The sequence below is a fragment of the Dromiciops gliroides genome, chromosome 5, assembly GCF_019393635.1.
Source record: "Dromiciops gliroides isolate mDroGli1 chromosome 5, mDroGli1.pri, whole genome shotgun sequence".
Classification (NCBI taxonomy): domain Eukaryota; kingdom Metazoa; phylum Chordata; class Mammalia; order Microbiotheria; family Microbiotheriidae; genus Dromiciops; species Dromiciops gliroides.
In genome coordinates, this window is record NC_057865.1 from 221,080,514 (window position 1) to 221,101,289 (window position 20,776).

The window sequence follows — 20,776 nt, forward strand, 5'->3', positions numbered from 1 at the left end:
TACTACCCCTCCTTCCTCCTGAGTCCATTAGCCAGTGAGAGATGGGGAGGGGCTTTAAAAAAGGGAGGGAGGGTGAATAATCACCTGAGAAGCCCCAGAGGAGAGGACTCAGCCCTGGCCTCTCTCCTCCCAAGTGCAAAATTTGTAAACAGGGTAATAAACAAACAAAAAAAGTGCAGTGTTAGGCAGTTGCCCTGCCCCCTATACCCAAGACTTGGGATAGGTTGGGGCTGGGGGGGAGGGGATATAACAGGTTTTTATTTTTCTACCCCAGAGACAGCCAGCTGACCGTGGAAATGGGTGAGGGAGGTTCCTAGGCTGAGCCTATTCCCATAGATACCAGCCTCCCCCAAGTCCAGATGGATGGTAGTAGGGGGAAAGCAACCATAATCCTGATGTCAGGCTGGAGCAGCCGCCCTGTTTTTTTCTGTTGAATATGTGTTGAATATATATATAATTTATATAAATATTTCTCTATACATCGGGCAAGGGTGGCATTCACGGAGGGAGGGAGGCAGGGGGCTGCAGGGCATCAGCACTGCCTGAGTTATCCAGTTCCGTGCTATCGCAGTCTGAGTCCTCAGAGTTGAGGATGCCCTGGGAGAGAGGAGAGTTAAAAAGTAATGAGTTTGTGTTTGGCTCTGTTCAGAGAGAGAAGCCTGAGGCTTGAGGTTGTAGTCACATCAGCATCTGTAACCTGGCATGCAGCCTAGTGTCCAGCCTTGATTTAGATTCCCCACCCCTTAGCACTGTGCCTGGTCTTTTCATCCCTGTCTTCGACTCTGGCAAGTTCTCCCATCTTCTCAATTTCTGTTCCTCAGTCTCCTGTTAATGCAGGATGGCCCCAGCTACTAATTCTGAATCGATTTCTGATACTTGGTGGCACAGTTCTGATTCCTCGGGATGCTCCTAAACAGCTTACTCCCCTTTGCCCAGATTCCCCTGGCTACAGCCCACCTGTTCCCTTCTGAGCAGGACTTGGTTTTGCACCTCCTGTAGACTGGGCTGGGAAGCAGGTTCATGTCCCAGGGCTCCATCTGGAGCCGGTGGGTCCAGTGGGATCTCAGATCCCTGAGAGCACATATCGTCTGACCGCTCATCAGGTCGTTCATCTGTGTTGGTACTGCCCACCTCTGGTGTACCACTGGGTGATGGCTCGCTAGCTGTACCTTCTTCCGCGTCAGACAAGTTTTCTGAGCTGAAGGTGGATAGTGACTGCCGTTTGTTCAGGCCTTGTGGCCACCTGTGAACCAAAAAACAGGCAGGGTGGGTGGAAGGTGTTTGGTGTGCCGGTCAGCTGTTAACCAGACTTCCCTCTGGGCCTTCTGTACTTCTCACTCACCTCTGTCTTGTGGGCAATTCCACTTCACTGTCGACCTCGCCTTCCTCTTCCTCTGAAGATACACCGCGTTTCTTTGGGGGAGGAGAAAGGAGCCAGTTGAGGATACGAGCCAGAGGTTGAGGTTGGAGTCGCTAAACTTGGCAAAGTGTGGTAGGGATATTGAATGAAGTGGGGGGGAGGGCAGAGAAGTGTGGCACTGTGTGTCACTTGGGACTGGATACCTGGGATAAGTGAGTACATGGATGAGGCGTTAAGGGTTAAGGGGCAACGGGAAGTGGTTGCTGTGGACTCCCCACCCACACCTCACCTGGCTTCTAGTGACAGCAGCTCGGTACAGCAGCGCAGCAGGGGTCAGGTGCTGGGCACCAGCCCTGCTTCCTCTTCCAGCAGCTCCCTCCCTGCTAGAACCCAGCAGCCCTGCCCCTTCACCCTGGCCCCCTGCTGGAGGTGGCTCCCCTTTGGCTCCTCCGGGTGAATCTGGACTGGTAGAGCCAGGAGCTGATCCCTCACTGGGAGGAGTGTCTTCCTGCACAGGAGGGGGAGAGCTGGGTTCCAAAGCTCCCCCTCCTGCCCCTCGGCCTCGGGCTCCCAGTGCAGCTGATAACAGGTCAGGGGAAGAAGAAGACATTTTTCTGAGGAGGAGGTCATGATGGAGGCCCCGGAGGGCAGGTGGGCAGACCTCCCAAGCTGAGGGTCCCCCTCCTAAACTCCCTGGGTTTCCTGGCCCCCCAGGTTCAGGATTAGGTACAGATGCCCGAAACCCAAGCAGGTCACCACAGCTGCCCTTGGAGCTGGCCTTTCGGTGACGGGTTTTGCCACGACGGCTCCGTCCTGGAGAGGGTGGCCCCTTGGGACAACCAGGGAGCCCAACACTACTCAAGGCTGCATCCAACTTGGGGAGCAAGGATTCTGTTTTCAGGATATCTGGCCTAAAGGGAAGAGAAGATGGGAAAGGTTAAGGAAGGGGAGAGGAGAGAGTCAAGCACGAAAAAGACTTCTACCAAGACAGTCTGCAACTGCTAGGATATTCTGCAACCTAGTGACCTCTAGGATCTGTCAAAGACATTCCATGTTCAGGATTCCTAGCCCCATCCTGGTCCTTCCCCTCCACCTACCAAGTTTTCTAACCCTCAGCCCCTGCCTCCATCCAGGTCCCACCTCTTGCTGTGGGGTGACAGCTTCTGTGGAACATTCCTCTTCTTGATGAGTTTCTCCACAGTGTTGCCATGCAGAAGGCCCCGGGGAGGGTGTGGTTTCAGGAGCCCAGGGCATCTCCGTTCCAAGGCCTGCTCCCGCCTAAGAATCCAGGCACCCACTCAGCTAGGCACATGAGAACATGGGCTCAGCAGGGACCCACTAGGGACTAGGGGTTGGGGCAGCAGGGTAGCCAAGAAGTTTACACCAGAGTGAGGTCTGCTAGAGGGGTAAGGGCAGAGCCCAGTAGGATGGGGTGGAGGGCCTGGTTGTGGATTACCTCAGCAGCTCCCTCTCTTTGAGTTCCAACTGCAGCATCAGGGCATTGAGTTCCATGTACAAGTTGTTGGCACGTTCCAGTTTCCGCTCATAGTGTTCCCGGATGTCCAAGGCATGTCTAATCAAAGTAAATGGGGATGATGAGACAATTGTCCCTGCCCCAATATTTCTGGGAAGGGCTAGGATTTTTTGTTGATATTCTGGGGGGCCAGGACTGCACCCTTGCACCTTGTGTAATCCTGGGCTACCTACCCACTTTGTCTTCCCCTTCTGTTACTTCTGTCCCCTTACCTGAGTTCCTCCCTCCTTCGAGTCACCAGCTCTTCCTCTAGTCGGTGTAGACAAGTCCCTTCTGACTTGATCTTTTCAAAATGCAGCTTCACTTCTTCCCTCCACTCTGCCTGAGGGGGAGGAGAAGGTGAGAGAAGAGCCCTGTTAGTTTCCTTTGAGTTGCTCTCCAAAGGAAGCCTGTTCTTTGGATCTACAGGGCAGGAGGATGAAGCTAACCCTGGGGTTTGGAGGCATAGGAGAGTGTCCTTGAACTCCCAGCCAGACTTGTGATGGGTTTGCTATATGCAGATGAGTGCTAGCTCTTGCATCGCATCTGTCCTTTGGGGTAATGACTGGTCATGACTAGTCTTGGGTCACATGGCTAGTATATATGAAAGGCAGAACTCAGATGTTCTTGGTTACAACTCTACCTACTACATTACAATGCCTCTCATGAGGCAGGCACTGCAAGTATTAACCCCATTTTACAGATGTGGAAAGAGTCAATCAGTAATGACAGCTGGTGTTTGGGCCCAGGTTTCCAGCGCATATTAGTTAACCACATTACTGGGAGTCAGATGTGTTTTCAATATTGCTGCATAATCTTAGGCAAATCCCATTATCTCTTGGAGTCTTTCTTTCACTTGGAGAAGGACAGTCATCTACCCAGTTGATCTGTCAAGTGTTGAGCTAATGGACTAACTCTCTGCCAAGGTTGGGAGGGATTTTAAAAAAAAATATCAAAATGTTATTAGAGCTGGGAAGGATCTATCAGCATGGCTGATTTAATCTATTCCAACTCAGATAATGGCCCAAGAAATATAATGAGTCAAAACTGAACTTTCCATTCTTGAACAGGGGATGAGGGTGGAGAGGGCAGGAGAGATGGGATGGGGAAATGAGGATTGTCAGTAATTCGGTGTACTCCTGCACCCAACCCACCTGGGATTTGAAGTAGGTTTCCTGGGGCGTGGAGAGCACATCAGCTGAGGCAATATCCAGGTGCAGTAGGATCTGCCTGAATGAAGGCCGGTTCCTGGGTTTGCTATTCCTGGAGGGAGAAGGAAACATGGAAGGTATATGAAGGAAAACCATCACAGCAGGGGCATTGCCAGGACTTTGACAAGGTAAGAAATCAGCCCCAATCCTACCAGTTACCAAGTGTTATGTCACATCAGTCTTTCAGTTTTCATTGTTATTACCTGACTGCAAACAAGCTCCTTCCCATTGACCTTGTTGATCTATCTCCGTCTGATCAGAATCAATCTGATCCTATCCAGTTGCTCAAAGATCTACCGTTCCTCCCTGTTGCCTAACCAGTCACCATTCACTTGGGATACCTCAGGCTGGCTCCAACATGTTATTCTTAGCCTAATCTCCAAAGACTAGGATACTCGCTGTTTTACCAACAAGTTTCATAGCTTGTTTAGTGGTTTTTCATTTGTGTTGGACTTCGTGACCCTATTGGGTTTGTTTTGGCAAAGATACTGGAGTGGTTTGTCATTTCCTTCTCCAGCTCGTTTTACAGATGAGGAACTGAAGCAAACAGGGTTAAGTGACTTGCCCAGGGTAACACAGTAGTAAAGGTCTGAAGCCAGATTTGAACTTGGGTCTTACTGAATCCAGGGCTGGTGCTTTAGCCACTGTACCACCTTAGCTGCCCCCAATTATCTCCATTTCTTGCCCAAATTGGGAGGTTCAGCTTAAGCACTAGCTTTCTCTGAAAAACCTCTGCTTCCCGCTTTCTCTCCTTACATTACAACCCTGGGTGTAACCCTCTTAGGCATTTTGTATTCTAGTTTGTGTTAGTGGTTTTCTGTGCAAATCTTCCTCCCGTAGCAGACTGATTACTGAAAAAGGGCACCAATTTGTAGTTAGCAGTGCATTTCTTCCTGTTTAATAAATGCTTGTTGGATGCCTGAGTGAGCAGCAACATTCAAGTTCCAGCCGTATTCTATGTGTGATCTGGGGCACCTGCCAGAGTGGAGGGCTTCCACCGCCCTTTTGGTTCTACAGTGAGTGGCTGTGGTTTCCTTCAGCACAGAAATGTCATTCTGACTCTCAATTCTGGGTTCTAGCCCTGGTGTTTTCTGTTTCTTCTCCATTCTTGTCTCACATTCCTCAGCAATTTGATTTCCAGTTCCACTCCCCAAGCCCAGGAGTATAGTAGTTTCACATTTCTGTTCTGCATTCATTGCCTTCTAGGTCCAAGCCCCAGTTGTGAATGAGTATGTGTATGCCCATGCCCAGACATACACCCTCCAATGTAGGCTCCAGTCCCATCCACCCCTCCTCAACCTATTCTTGTTCCCAGCCCCTCACACTTCAGATTTTAATGCCCCATGGGTTCTATTTCCTGGGTCTCTGGGTACTGGGTCTGGACCTTGGCCTCACCAGCACTGTCGGAGGAGAATCTTGAAACCATCAGGGCAGCTGGATGGCACGGGCAAGTGAAGGCTATTGCTGCCCACACCCCAGATGATGGCAGATGAGTCCACATCTTTGTAGGGGATTTCACCAGTCAGCAGCTCCCACAGCACCACACCAAATGACCTGGCACATGGAGAGGAAGCCTTAGTGGGGGCAGCACCCCCTCCAGGTCCGGAGCCCACAGAGCTTTTCCTCTCCTTTATTGCTCAGGTCCACTCCTAGGTAAGTGACTGAACATTAGCCGCCTCCTGCCCCCTCACCCCTTCCCTTCCCCCAAGCATCTGAGGAAAAGCCAGAGTCTTGGCTTATTATCTTGTGCTCTAACTCCCCAGGTCTTCTGGTGTGATGCACCAGGGGAGTATTAGGAGGTATGGGAAGCTCCCCAAGCTTGCCTCTGCCTGCTTATTTCTAGACTTTCCCTCCTTCATTCGCATTCTGTTAGACATGCCTTTCGTTTCCTGGCTCCCAACCACAACCTGGCCCTCACCAAATGTCCACCTTCTCAGACACAGGCTCATTCCGGATCACCTCTGGGGCCATCCAAGCCACTGTGCCGGCGAATGACATCTTAGTGCTTTTGTCGCTGAGTTCCTTGGATGTTCCGAAGTCTGAGATCTTGACCACATCGTCATAAGTGATCAGCATGCTAGCAGGGAGAGGGACAGAGGTGAGGGCCAACACTACTTGGGGGAGCAGGGCCTAGTGCCAGAGGGATTACAGAGAACAACTTGGAGTTGGCTCTCACCCCCTTACTCACTTTGGGGATTTGAGGTCTCGGTGGATGATCTTGTGCAGATGCAGGTAGTTCATCCCTCCGGCAATGCCCATAGACCAGTCAACTAGCAGGGATGGTGTGACAGGACGTCCTGCCCGCAGTACCTCATATAACTGGCCTTGGGCACAAAATTCCATCAGGATACAGTAGCAGGGAGCCTGGGTGCAGACGCCCCTGAAAAGGATTGCATGGTTGTGTCAGGGCTGGCCAGGGTCCCACCTGGAGATCCTGCTTTGAAAAGCATACTGAAGAACCTGTTCTCTTAGCAGCAATTTTTTCCATTTTCTCTTGGAAGAGAAATGTTTTTAAAATCTAAGGCTAAGGCACTTCTTTGGGGACCCATTCACACCCATAATGCTGCCATTCTCCCCTCCCAGGTCAGGGTTTTCCCCTCACTTGAAAGTGATGATGTTGGGATGCTTGAGTTTCCGAAGGTGTTTGATGTCAGTCTCCTTTAGGTCCCGAACCTTCTTCACAGCCACCTCTTCTCCATGGAAGCGTCCCAGGAATACAGCACCTTGGGCCCCAGAGCCCACCCACTGCAGGTCTAGGATCTCCTCAAAGGGCACCTCCCACAGATCTATAGGAGAGAATTGGATCAGGAAAACATGGGACTCAGCATTCTGTGTGTGTATGGGGGGGGGGGGGGGTTGTTGGAGACTCGAGAATTATCGAGAATGCTTAAGGGTTTATCTAAGCTAGTTGAGAGGAAGATCTATTAGATATGTCTGTCTGAGTCTCCTAGCACCAAGTAGGTGCTTAATAAATGTTCTTTTAAATGAACTAATGACTTCAGAGCAAGTGAATTAATCAGGTCAGAGAAAAGGAGGGAGATGTGACCACTGAATAGATGGGAAGACACAGATTTTGGGGTAGTTTTGTAGGTGGGTAGTAAATCAGCAAGTGTCTTTTTCAGATAAGGGAACTCTGGGGATTTAGGGTACCAGTGAAACTTGGGTGTAATTTCCTGCTCCCCCTCCCGCAACTTCCCATAGTCTCAGGGTCAGTTTCCCATCCTGGTAGGTCTTTAGAGGGGGAGAACTAGAGAATCCCAGTGACCAGAAACCCGGAACATTGCATAGGTTATTTGGGAACAGACTCTAGGTAGAGCAGGGCATTAGGTACCCAAAGAACCTTCTTGAACAGGATGAGGGAAGCCAGGAAGGTCAGTCAGTATCTTAGCCTCCCCCCAGAAAAGGGAAGGAGAATCCAGGGATCCAACCTACCTTCCTGTTGTTGTTTGTGCTCTGTGGAATAAGCTTTGCCAATCATGGTCCAGACTGGACGAAGGCAGCCAAAGAGGCCCTCCAGGAAGCCGCTGCCACTCTGGCACTGCAGCCTGACTTCATCAGCTCGGAACCGTGGGGTCCGGCCTTCTGTGGGCCCTGTGGCCCCTCCCGGGCCCCCAGCCTCTTGCTCATGCAGTTGCAGGACACTGTTGGCAAAGGCCTCTGTGGGTGCTTCCCCACCTGGGGAAGGACTGTGCCCACTACCCCCTTGCCCACCCAGAGGCACCACATCCCTCAACACACACTGGGTGGGGGTCAGGTCCTTCTCTGGAGTGCAGTCCGAAGTGTCTGGGTCCAGTTTTCGAACGGAGGCCTCACTTAGGGCTGCCATGAAACCTCCAAAGGAGGGTGAGGGCGTTCGAGTCTCGTGGAGGCAGGCCATAGTTAGGGTGGAGGAAGGGAGGGAGAGGAAACTGCCCTGTGGGGGACAAGAGTTATCAGAACCCAGTGGTAAGGCTGTAAAACTAAGAGCACAAAACCTGCCTTGAACACACACATTGATTAGGTTAGATTCACTTGTGGCTGTAGGTTTGGACCACGCTGGCAGGGAGGGACGCCCAGGTCCCCTAAAGACATCCACATAACACGTCTGTGCTTCTGTCTTAGGAGGAGATGAGTTAAATAGCACCAATCTCAGGCAAGAATCCAATCCAAATTTCCTTCAAAAGACATTGGGGGGGGGGGGCGGCAGTGCAGCTAGGTGGCGCAGTGGATAGAGCACCGGCCCTGGAGTCAGGAATACCTGAGTTCAAATCCGGCCTCAGACACTTGACATTTACTAGCTGTGTGACCTTGGGCAAGTCACTTAAGCCCCACTGCCCTGCCAAAAAAAAACCCCCAAAACAACAAAAAAGACAATGGGGGCAGGGCAGCTAGGTGGTGCAGTGGATAGAACACTGGCCCTGGAATCAGGAGGACCTGAGTTCAAATTTGGCCTCAGACACTTGACACTAGCTGTGTGACCCTGGGCAAGTCACTTAACCCCGATTGCTTCACTAAAAAAAAAAAGACAGCCACCAAGGTAGGCACTGTGATAAAGGGAAGAGCACTGACTTAGGCTCCATTTGGATCCCTCACCCTCACCATCTGTTTCCTCATCTATAAAATGGGATGGTAATATTTGTATGACTGACCTTTCAGGATTATTGTCAAGAAAATGCAAGGTCTCAGAGAAGTGGGAGCTGGTGTTCTCTGCTGTGAGGGTCAGGAAAGGGGCCAAAGCTCCCTGGGGAGCTGGTCCTACAGGTTTCCCTTCCAATCTCACTTGAAGACCTGACCCCCCTCAGTACTCAGCTGATGGGATGAGCTAATCACTTGCTTCACCAATAAAATGGTACTAGTTATAGCAGCTACTGGGTGGTTGTGAGGATTAAGTGAGATAACATAGGAAATGCTTTGTGAACCTTAAAGTGATGGATGTATGTATGATGTGACCGGTTTGCGCGCACGCGCGCGCGCACACACAAAATGTCAGGTAGCTGGGGCAGTGGATAGAGCTGGAATTGAAATGGCAAAATACCCCAGGATCTTCCGCCCAAGAGTTGGACACAGCTGAAATGACTAAACCATATATACATAAGTGTGTGTGATGCATTATATACATGCTAGGCATTATGCCCAAAATGAGTTTTCTTTGTGTCTTGGGATGTTGCTTATCCTTTAGACTGGGTGAGGAAAAGGGAGGAGGAGAGGGCTGGCTACATTTTTTTCCTCCTCGGGGCTCAGGATAAGTGTGTGTACTTTGGATGATGGGAGTCAGGGAGCCCAGATCATCAATTTCAAACTTCCTGGATCAGTTTCATCTCCCTAGCCTCCTGGCAGAGAGTTCTTTTTGAAGAACTTGTGATCCACCTCAAATGCTTGCTTTGGTAGGTGTCCTTGGCAAATAAAATAGATTTCCCTGCCTGGATGGGCCTTATGTATGACAACATTTTGGGGTTGCTAGAATCCCATCCCTTCCCTTCTCCCCCCTCCTCAAGTGCACCTTCACCCCCAGCCCATCAACTAAATTAATGTATATTATTAAATTATTTCAGTCACAATTTAGTAATTTGCCCCAAGCCCCACAAGCAGTTGGCGGCCACGCTTGTATTTGCATCTAATCAGTGCGATGCAAAAGGGTCCTTTAGATCAGGACGGGCTGGATCTGGGAAGTTGGGGATTGAGGTTGCAGAGATGCGACCTGGAGGACGTAGCGCTTTTATGATTTGTCAGGCGCTGTGAGGGAGGTACCACGGGCATCAGCCTGGTTTAACAGGTGAAGAGACTGAGGCTTGCTCAGGATCATAGTGTGGGGAAGTAGTAGGCGCAGGATTTGAACCAGCACGCCAAGACTGCTAACCTATGGACTGTACAACTGGCCGCCTCGCTACTCCTAGAACAAGACATTCGACCCTACGCTTTTTCACTGGCTGCCCCCAGTGCCTGGAATGCACTTCCTCTTCTCAGATCCCACTTCCTGATTCAGCAATCCCCTTTGTTTACATATTGTCTCCCTGCTTTAGACTGGGAGCTCCCAGACGACTATAAGTTTGTTTTTCTTTACACCCCCCCCCCCCGCTTAGCAAAGAACCTGGCACATAGTAGGAGCTTAATGAATGCTTGTTGGCTTGGTAACCATTTATCAAGACACGTGCAAAACTATGCAAATATAGATTGCAAGAATGGGGGCGGAGGAGCGGAGAACCCAGATAGCCTTTGGAAATGCCAACTCCACCTGCCTTTTAACTCGATCTCCCTTCCGTGGGTCCCTGGAAGATAGCCTAGCGGTACCTAACAGTGCTCTTCTGGATCCTTGGAGAGGAGCCAGACAAGGTCACTAGTCAGGAATAACCGAGGCATGAGAAAAAGTGACGTGGGCCAGCCCAGTCCCTGGGGCTCGTGCAAGCTCTCCGAAGCCACTGCCCGGGTCCCAAGGGTAGCGGGTCTCACCAGTCACGTGGTTACCCAGGGCGCGTGGGGGAGGGCAGGAGCTGAGATTGGTCGTGGCTAGGGGTGGGGTGGGGAGGCCGGGGAAGCGGGGAGGGAAACAGATTGGGGAAAACGCTGGGGGTGCTGCTGGGTAGCTATGGCGACGGGGCCAGAGGCGGCGCGTGAAGTCACCGGGACAAGATTAGCCCAGGGGTCACGTGAACGGCCACCCAGGTTGGTGGGTGGGGCCTGCTTCTAGCTCCGCCCCTTTCCAGCCTAGCTGGGAGCAGAAAGTACTAGCTCCGAGGATCTTTCTGGTTCCTCAGTACCCTAACAGATGCGTCTCTTCCCTGAGACCTTGGCTCCTAGACTACACCATCCCAACCCCCCCTCTCCTTATCCCTTAGATGCTTTGGGGACTTCTACTATGGGATCTGAGGCTACGGGTTGGTGCAAGAGGCCTGAAGCCAGGAGAGACTTGGGTTCGAATCTTCCCTCAGATTCTAACAGCTGGGTGATTGTGGGCAAGTCGCTTCACCTCCCTTGGATGGGAAGTGGGGAATGATCATCCTAACACTGCCTATTTTGCCTAAGCGGTGAGGAGAAAATTTTAAGTATTAGAGAAACGATTCTTGTTATATAAATTTGGGGGACAGAGGAGACCCTGGCAGAATTATTGAAGGGGGGAATGACCACACCCATTAAAATCCCTTCAGGCAACCCAGCATCTTTCCTGTTTTTTTTTTTTTCAACCATCCTCTCTACTTAGCATCTTCATGGCACAGCCAAAGGCAGCTGGTCCCCGTCGTTTCCTCCCCACCGCAGAGAGACAAAGTGAGATGCATTCAGAGACACTCAGAAAAGCAAGCTTCCCTCCTGCTCGGTCCCTCTCCCCAGGGCCCCTCTCTGTATCCAGGGCCCTGTGGCTGGGGGAGGGAGGAAAGGAGGGAAGCTATTCCACCTGATTGTTTGTGCAGTGGCTTAAAGGAGGGAGAGGGAAGGGGGGAGGGAGAGGTGGCCTTGGAGGGAACTAGGGTGGGCGGGGGCCCAGGGACCCCTGATGGGAATCAGGTTCAGGTCCTACCCCTGGGAGTTTGCAACTACAATTAGGCTCCTCAGTCTCGTTCCTGGCTAGACACACTAGGTGTCCGGGTGAGCGAAAATAATATAAGTGGGGTAGAATTTGAATAAGGGCGCTCCCTCCTGTCCTTCCACCCTCCACCCCCATCCCCACTAAAAGCTCCTCTTTTCGCCTGCTCTGCCCTGCCAGCTGAGTCCAAGTGCCTTCCTGGCCCGCAGCGGGGGGCCTTGGCGCCAGGGCCAATGGGGAGGGAGGGAAGGAGAGTCCCCACCACCGGCATTCTGTCACCCCAGGAAAGGGAGGGGCTACCTCCTAACTCATCAATTATTCAGAGCAAGGGTCCCAGAGAACAGCTGGAGGGGATGACTGACTGGCACTTATTCTGTCATCACCATTCATTGACTACTGGCTGTTTGCGGAGCCTTGTACTAGTCACCAGCCTTCCAAGCTGCTAAACCATCGGTCTTCTAAGAGGAAGGAGGAAGGCACCCAGGCACGTGCAAATTGGGACTCTCCCCCCACGCCTAGAAATGCCCCCCTTCTTACTTATCTCTGTCCTTCCAAAGACTCAACTTTGCTCAAGGCTTAGCCAAGGTGCCCCATGTGCAACGAAGCCTGCCCCGATTACCCCAAGGTCTGGCCCTACTTCAGATCTCTCCCCCATTGAATATTCCTAGGGCTCTTTGACTCGAACTCCCTTTCCCCTTCTTCACTGCACACTTTGTTTTATACCTGTGTACATGATTCTTGGGGAGGGGGAAGGTTTCCCCAGCGGTTAGCATAGGAAATACTGCACACAGTGGGTGCTGAAAATCAGTAGACAGGAATTGGACACCTGTAATTTCACTGGTATAGGGAACTCCCAGATGAGTATACCCCTCCACCAATGCAGGGAGGTGCCTTCTCTGAAATTTCCAGGCTTAGAGAAGTGCCTAGTGCATTGAGGGGGTTCAAAGATTTGCAGGAACTTAGGGGGAACTTGAATCCAATCTTTTGGGCTTGGAGTCTGGATCTCTCTCCACTTATGTCACCTTACTTATGCTAAATATTTATTGAATTTAAATGGGGAAGTCAGTCCACCAGAAACTAGGATAATTAAGATACAAAGTAAGGCAAAAAACAGTCCCTGCTTTCCAGGACCTACCAGTCCAATGTTTAAGGCAGATATTCTTCGAGGGAGGATTTCTGCTTTGCCTGCTCTACCTCCCCAGTGAACTGTGTAAAGAGCCCTGAACTTAAGAAGACTCGGGTTCAAATCTAGCCTCTCCACCACTAGCTGTGTGACCCTGGGCAAGTCATCTCAGCCTTAGTTTTCCCCAAAGCAAAATGGGGATAATACTGGAACTTCCTACCCCAAAAGGGGCTACAGACATGTGGGTTGTTATTTCCCCCCCACTCCTGGGCCATTAGAGTAGCCTTCAAAAGCTACACTTTTGACGCAGAAACGATCTCAACTACTTTGTCAGTGGGATGACACTTCATTCCTTAACCCACATTCCCTCAATCAAACCCCGTCTGATGAGCAGATTAGGGGTGAGGTAAGCAAGAAAATGGAGAGCATCGTTCTCATTCCTGCATATGAATTTATAACCAGAATATCCATCAGTTTGGATCCTAAGTATCCTCTTTGCCTCTTCCTCTAGGGTTGGTTCTGGGACCCTGGATTTGGAGGCTATGGAACTGGGCCTGAATTCCAGTTCTGCCACTCACTTTCTAGGTGACCTTGCAGAAGTCCATTCCCCTCCCCATGTTCCTCAATGAGGTTGGATGAGAAGACCTTTAGGTTTCCTTCCAGTGCTAACTATGGTTCTCTGAACCTAGCTCCAAGCTGCTTGGTTGGCTTTCTCTAGGGATTTGGGGTGAGGAGCCCAGGACAGCTGGTCCCGATTCCTGACTCATCGGACATTCTTCTCCCTTTCAGTGGGTCCCAATTTTTCCCTCTGAATCAGTGGAAGACTCCTCTCTTGTCCTGTAGCATCTATAGCCTTGAAAGAGACCTTGGTAATTATGTGGTCTCAAATCTTAATTTTACAGTTGAGGAACTAAGTCCTAGAGAGAGGAAGAGACTTGTATAGTGTCCTCACTTAGAACTGTCAGTGGCAAAGCAGAGATTAGAACACAGACCTCCTACCTCCCAGGTCTCACCTTTCTTCTGAAGGGTAATTTAGAGAAAGGAGAGATCCAGAAAGGTAGATCATAAATGTAGTTTCTCCAAATCCCAAAGGCCTTTGTCGAGCTCCCAGCTCCCTTTTCTTTTTAGTGAGGCAATTGGGGTTAAGTGACTTGCCCAGGGTCACACAGCTAGTAAGTATTAAGTGTCTGAGGCCAGATTTGAACTCAGGTACTCCTGACTCCAGGGCCGGTGCTCTATCCACTGCACCATCTAGCTGCCCCCTCCCAGCTCCCTTTTCTAAAACATCCATGAAACAGACTAAGACAGTGTGGAAAGGCTGCTTTGTACGCGGCCAGCGGACCTGGATTCAAAATCTGAGTCTGCCACTTAGTACCTCTAGGATTCTATGTCTGTCTTGAAAGAGAATTTTTCCCCTACAGGAGAAATCCCCCTGTTTGGAGATGGCCAGGTGTGACAGTGGATAGAGTGCTGGGCCTGGAGTCAGGAAGACCCAAGTTCAAATCCAGCCTCAGATACTTACTAGCTATAGGACCCTGAGGGATTTGAAACTTGAATTTCCTCAACTGTAAAATGGAGGTGATAACAGCTAACCTAACTCCTAAGATTGTTGTGAGGAAAGTGCTTAGCACAGTGCCTGGCACATGGTAAGTGCTATATGTTGTTCAGTCTTTCAGTTGTGTCTTGCTCCTCATGATCCCACAGACCATGAAGTCTTCTTGGCAAAGATCCTAGAGCATCTGACATTTCCTTCTCTAGGGGATTAAGGCAAAGAGATGTTAAGTGACTTGTCCAGGGTCACACAGCTAGTAAGCATCTGAGGCTGAATTTGAGCTCAGGTCTTCCTGACTCCACTGGGCCTCCTTGCTTCCTCCAATAGCTATATAAATGTTAGGTATTTTGACATTATTATTATAGTGCTCAGCACAATGCCTGGGACATACTGGGCACTTCCTTCCTCCCCCTGGATACCATGGAGAGCCTAGGATAACCTACAACTCCAGGTTCCCAACGCTTCAGTCCTCAAACCCCTCTCAACTACCATCTAGCTCAGAAGAATAGAAAAGTGGAGGGAGCAAGCCAGAAGGTTTGAGTGGATGTAAAAGATCTGCTAGCAGGGGCAGCTAGGTGGCACATTGGATAAAACACTGGCCTTGGATTCAGGAGAACCTGAGTTCAAATCCAGCCTCAGACACTTGACATTTACTAGCTGTGTGACCCTGGGCAAGTCACTTAACCCTCATTGCCCTGCCAAAAAAAAAAAAAATCTGCTGGCTCATAAGGGTGGGAACAGGGCAAAGGATTCTATTCTTGAGATACAGGGTGAGGATCAAAGGGAGATGGAAACAAGGTTTTCTTGGGGCACGGGGCCCAGGGCTGATAGAAGCAACAAAAAAGCTCTTGAGTTTACAAAGTGCTTTCCTTACAACCATTCACAAGGATCATTAGAGCCATTTTACTGATGGTGAAGGAAATAGACTGAGAGAGGATAAATGACTTGCCCACACTCACAAGGTAGCCAAGTCAGGACTTAGACCCAGGTCTTTCCACTTCATTACAGCATGTTGCCTTATTTTCTACCCCAATTCCTTTCCCCCTATTGTGTCTTCTTACCAAGTATCCTCACTCAGTTAATTTCTTTTTTCGAGGCAATCGGGGTTAAATGACTTGCCTAGGTTTACATACAGCTAAGCCAGTAAATAGCCAGTATCTGAAGTGGCATTTGAACTCAGGTCCTCCTGACTTGGGGGTCTTTGCCACCTAGCTGCTCCTTCCTCACTTAATTTAAATGGAAGAGTATGAATATCAAGTGCCTACTATGGTACTCTGGGAGATGGATAAGAAGCCTGTCGAAGTCCCTGTCCTCAAGAAGCTTACAGTCTAAGAGCCCATCGATTTCTTTGGAGAGTCTCTTCCCGAAGCTTCTCTTCTCCACAAACCCCACTGGTGTGCTCAGATTGACTTCATGGACACATGGATGCAGAATACAAGACTATAACTTACAGAGGGTCTGCATGGCTTACCCCTGGTTATACCACACAGCAAATACCCCAAGCAAGACCATACCCAAGTCTTCCTGAATACAACTGTGCCTCTCAGCCAGTCTCCTCACCCCAGATTGGGGTAATAGTTGTGCCTTTTATCCTAGATTTCTCCATCTTTCTCACCCTCTGGTCTTTTATAGGATATCTTGGGAATGTCAGTGTCAAATTCAGAAACGTTTCCTACCTGGGTAGGATGGTTGTTGTGACTGGGTCTAGGGGGACAGAACTAGGATTCAGGACTTGTAGGTCTTAGTTTTGGTCTGTTCTTGCCATTCATAATTGGTACCTCCATTTCCCTTCCACTTAGCACCAAGAAAAATTCATATTTTCCCTGGGACGTGGCTAGGAGTCTCACTACTAAAAGTTTAATGTAGCACAACTACTATAGTAATGCTTCCCATACCCAGCAGTCTTAAGTTCTTTGGGATCCTCAGAGAAAGCAATAGGCAGAAAGGAAGGAAGACCCAGGAGGGGAGAGGAGAGAGTAAGGAGAGTAAGAGAGTAAGAATAGACAAGAGAAGAATGGGGATACCCAAAGGGATGTGATGGTTCTTTCTTCTGGATTTAACTCTTCTTGAATCATCCTAGGAGAATCTCCCCTCCCCCCTCATCTCCCTCAAGGGCTCGTGAAACAGATGGAGGCTGGGCCCCTAGGGATGCCCCCTGAATTACAGGGGCAGCAGAGGAGGGACAGTGGCTAGAGTGGGGAGGAGCCACCCCCCCCCCAGATTCTTTCAAGGGTCAGATCCCCTGTACCATCCTTGTTTCCCTGGACTGAAGGAAGAATGAATAGAATGGGCCTTGAGGAGAGGCAGGGCTACTAAGGACCAGGAATCTGAGGTTTGGGGAATTTCATAGAACAGGAAGAATTAGAAAGACTAAGAAACTGTCTAATCCAATTGCATCATTTTACAAATAAGGAGACTGAGGCCCAGAGAGATTAAACATGGCTAGTGAGCGATGGGCCAGAATGTCCTGACTCTTGGTTACACCACATACTGCTCTCTTCCTAGTTTCTTCCTCTAATTACAAATCACCTAAGAATGAGCTGCTCCCCGAAGGATCTGCAAGCACTTAGTTAACTTCCTTGCTTTCTGGTGGTTGTCTGGCTATTTGGTGGTGTGTTAGCTGGGGGGAGGCATCATGTAGTCACGTGAAGGGGGCAACTGTGGCCATGGATGCCTGCCTCCTGTAACCCTAGTTCCCAAGGATGCGCTGACAGACATTGTTCTTGTCTCCTCAGTATAAGAGGGGAGGGGGCTTGGAAGGAAACAAGCACTTATTAAACATTCCTATGCATAACAGTAACATCTAGCATAGTGAAGCACTATGCTAAACACTTTACAAATATCTCATTGGAGCTTCCATGATTTCACCTTCATTGGAAGTAAGTGCTATATGGCACAGTGGATTGAACAGTGGGCCTGAACCTGACCTCAGAGACTCACTAGCTATGTGACCCTGGGCAAGTCACTTTATCTCTGTTTCTTTCAGTTTCTTCAACTTGTAAAATGGGGATAATCATAGCACCTACTTCCCAGGGTTGTTGTGAAGATCAGCTGAGATAATATTTGTAAAGTTCCTGGCACACAATAAGTGCTATATAAATGCTTATTCCTTCTTATTTTAGAGTTGAAGAAACTGAAGCAGACAGAGATTAAATGACTTGCCCAGGGTCACACAGCTGGTCTGAGGTTGGATTTGAATTTAGGTTCTTGACTCTAGGCTCAGGGCCCTATCCACTGGGCCACCTGGCTGCCTCTAGGCAGTCCTGTTACAGGAAAGATGAATGGCACTTGGGCAGAGGAACCTAGATTGGGCATTTTCATTCTCTCCTCACTAATCCAGCTGTGTCACCAATCTGGCTAAAACCCCATGTGCTCAGAGGCTCATGGCACAGAATTTAATTCAAAATCATAGTGTCAAACCTGGAATCAGGGAAGGTGGCTTTATCTACGGGAACACTGGTAGGGGCTGGGAGAAATCCTTCACTGTGGCAGCTAGGTGGAATCAGGAGGACCTGAGTGTGAATCCTGCCTTAGCTCTGTGGGTCTAAGCAAGTCAGTTATACCTCCTCTCAGCCTCAGTTTTCTTATCTGTAAAATGGGGGAATAATAAGAACATGTTCCTTCCAGGACTGTTGTGAGGAGCAAATAAGATACTCCATGTAGAGCACTTTGTAAAGCTTACAACGCTATATAAATACTAGCTATTATTTGTAGCCTAAGAGAAAACTGGGTTGCAGGAAAGCACTTGGTTGGATCTTCCTTCCCCCTGGAAAGATAGGTTTGGAGGGTCAGAGAGAATCCCAATGGTCAACCTATTTAGGGATTTGGCTACTAATATCCCAGGGAATAAGTGAATCTCTGGTACAAGGAGGGGGTCCCTTTCCTGTACCCTGAGAACCCTTGTGTCCTACTTCCTCCATTTGTGAGCTTTTTCCCTGTGCTCCTGTCTTCTTCGAACCCAAGGCCAAGGCCAGGAGAGGGAGGAATAGAATGAATGTCACATTGAGGGGAGGGGGATGCAACAGCTGGATGGAGGAGAGCTATTCTGCTAGGAGGGGGTGGGGACAGCACGGAAGCTGGATGTCAAGGGGCCTAAGGAGGTCTGGGCATCCAGGAGCAGGTGCCTTTGGTCCTGCGGTCTCCCGTGTCTACCCTTGCCTTCCAGGTACACCAGGCCTTGCCCTGCCCTTCCCATCTCTCTCTGTTGGGGGGAGGTCCATCCCTCCATCTTCTTCAATCAACACATAGTCCTGTCTAAGTGGGATTCAGCCCGGAGAACGATTCTGGTGCCGGTCCTCTCCCCCAGCCCCCATTCCATCCTACCTCCCCCCACCCCCGCCCAAATCTTCTCCATCAGCATTCCCTCCGGTACCTCCCCAAGCATCCTCCTTCCGATTTCCACCTCTTCCATCCCCATCCCCACGGCCCTGGGTCTTCCATCTCACATCCTCATCATCCCCAGAAGCTCCCAGAGCCCGCCCCCCCTCACCCGCAGCCCCATCCCGCCGCGCCCCGCCCCTCCAGTCCCCATCCCCCGTCAGACCCCAGGACCCCCCATTCCCGCCTTCATCCCCATCCCTCGTTCTCCCCCCGCTGCACCGCCCCCCCCCCCCGCCCGGCTCTCACCTGGGGGGCTCGGCGGCGGCCTCAGCACAAAAGGCGGCGCTGCAGCAGCTCTGCTCCGGATGCTGCTCTCGGCTCCTCGCCTCCACCCCTCCCTCCCTCCCTCCCTCCTCCTCCTCCTCCTCCTCCTCTTCCCTCCGCCCCCGCCCGCTGCCCCTGACCGGGACCCGGGGCGGTGTCACTGGCGATGCTCCGGGCCGCCGCGTCCAGGGCCGCGGCTGTCAGCGCTCGCGGCTCCTTCCCCGGACCCCTACCCCCTGCCCGCCAGGCTCCAGCCCGACTCGGCTCGAGCTGGGCTCCTTCCTAGGCCCCCGCCCCTGGCCCTCCGGGACGGACACGCCCTGAGCGGGGGAGATGCGCCGGGAGCCGCCGGCTTCTTAAAGGAGCCCGCTGCTCCCTCCCCGGCCCAGCTTTTAGCTCATCCCCCTGCTCCTGGAACCGAGACCCCTCCCCGCCCCCTCCCCCAACTCCCCCAGCAACTCTGGTATTGGTTCCCGCTATGGCTTTCCCCAGAGCGCGCAGATCTCCGTCCCTCTGCAGCGGCCCTTAAGTTGCCTCCCCCGTCCTCGGGGTCTCCCATGTCCAACCTCCTCCTTCCAAGATTCAAAATTAGTACATAGATCAACGTTCGGTGGTTCCTGGCTTCACCAGCACCCCTTTCTTCCTACCCCCTTTCCCCCAAAGCTCCCCCAGCTCACCTAACTCCTCCCCACTGCTTCTCCTCTCCTCGGTTCCAGGCCGGGCCGCCCTTCAATGCTCCCAGGGTCTTTCCTCTCTCTAGATTCCAGCCCTACTTCATCCTGACCCCATGTCAATTGCCTCTTAGGGATCCCTCGGCTCATATCCTTGGCAGCTTCTCTTTTCCCGATACACAGATTAAAACAAAAAGGATCTTTTCCCCCCTTCTCCTATAGTCCCTTCTTTTTGTGATTTTTTTTTTTTTACCAAGACCACCCTCATCCTAAAGCTCAACAAAGAAGGCTTTTGGGGGAAAATGGGATTTGCGGCCTGGACCGTTTGGCAGATGACCTCCTTTAGAGTTGGGTCAGACCAGTAGCCTGGGACCCTACGTCCCCTTCTTTCTCTGGTCAATTTCAGAGGCTTAAAAGATGGGTGGCTGGGGTTCGTTGGGGAAAGAATGTATCCTAATCTCCACCCCTCCCCCCCCTCCCCCCGCAAGCTCCCACTTTATTTTCCATTCCTAGCTCTAACTCCCCTACCAAGAGCAGCGCTCGGGTGAATTCCCTTCCACACTTCTCTGATTGGTCTTCTTGCCCAACTCCCTTCCCCCCTCCTTTCCCACCGCAATCGTGTACCCCCAGCATACTGGCTCCCAAGGATGGGTGCAGGGAGAATGGGGGGAGAGGATGACTTCTCCCCTGCCCTGGTGGCGCCTCTCTTTCAGCCTTCCGGGGACAAAGAAAACACGAGGAATTTGGTGGTCCACCAGGAAGGGATAGGGTTGCTTCGTGCAGGGATCTCGGAGGCTTCCGGTGCACGGGAGTTTTCCCAGGCAAAGCCAGGTGAATGAAACACCCAGGGGGGCGGGAAAGAAAAGAAGGGCTGGGGTCCAGAGCACCGAAGCAAGAGTGGGGTGCGGACTGTGTAAACTGGTGGGCGCGGGGGATTCCCATTTCAGCGGAAGCCCCCACTCCCGCATACACTGCGGGGTTCTGCCGGCTTCTCCCGGCTCCCCACCAGGGGCCGGGCCCTCAGCCAATCACAGGCTCTCCCGGGAAAGAGTCCACAGCGCCCTATGTTTCGCGGTGCCCCAACCTGGCTCCCCAAGTCCTTGCTCCTCTCCCTTTTCCCTTCAGGCCCTAGTGGGCCAATCACAGGCAGCTGGCTCGGAGGGAGTTGGCAGGAGGAGCCAATCGACGTGGCGGTACCCGTGGCGCG

The 20,776-nt window shown here is 51.2% G+C and overlaps 1 protein-coding gene across 4 annotated transcripts; it reads right to left on the reverse strand.

The window, feature by feature from the left end:
* Window positions 1–455: 455 nt before the first annotated feature.
* Window positions 456–19,882, reverse strand: MAP3K12 (mitogen-activated protein kinase kinase kinase 12). Of its 4 annotated transcripts, none has more exons than XM_043968114.1 (14): window positions 19,576–19,882; window positions 7,517–7,997; window positions 6,687–6,870; window positions 6,273–6,464; window positions 6,003–6,161; window positions 5,480–5,638; window positions 4,028–4,136; window positions 3,107–3,216; window positions 2,817–2,933; window positions 2,501–2,638; window positions 1,650–2,271; window positions 1,343–1,413; window positions 958–1,243; window positions 456–597 (listed from the first exon to the last, which is right to left on the reverse strand). In XM_043968114.1, the coding sequence occupies exons 2-14, from the start codon at window positions 7,959–7,961 to the stop codon at window positions 499–501; spliced, it is 2,691 nt and encodes an 896-aa protein (XP_043824049.1). In that variant the 5' UTR covers window positions 7,962–7,997; window positions 19,576–19,882; the 3' UTR covers window positions 456–498. The 4 variants fall into 4 exon arrangements, with proteins under 4 accessions (XP_043824049.1, XP_043824048.1, XP_043824047.1 ...); XM_043968113.1 differs by lacking the exon at window positions 19,576–19,882 and adding an exon at window positions 18,881–18,973; XM_043968112.1 differs by lacking the exon at window positions 19,576–19,882 and adding an exon at window positions 18,627–18,693.
* Window positions 19,883–20,776: the final 894 nt, after the last annotated feature.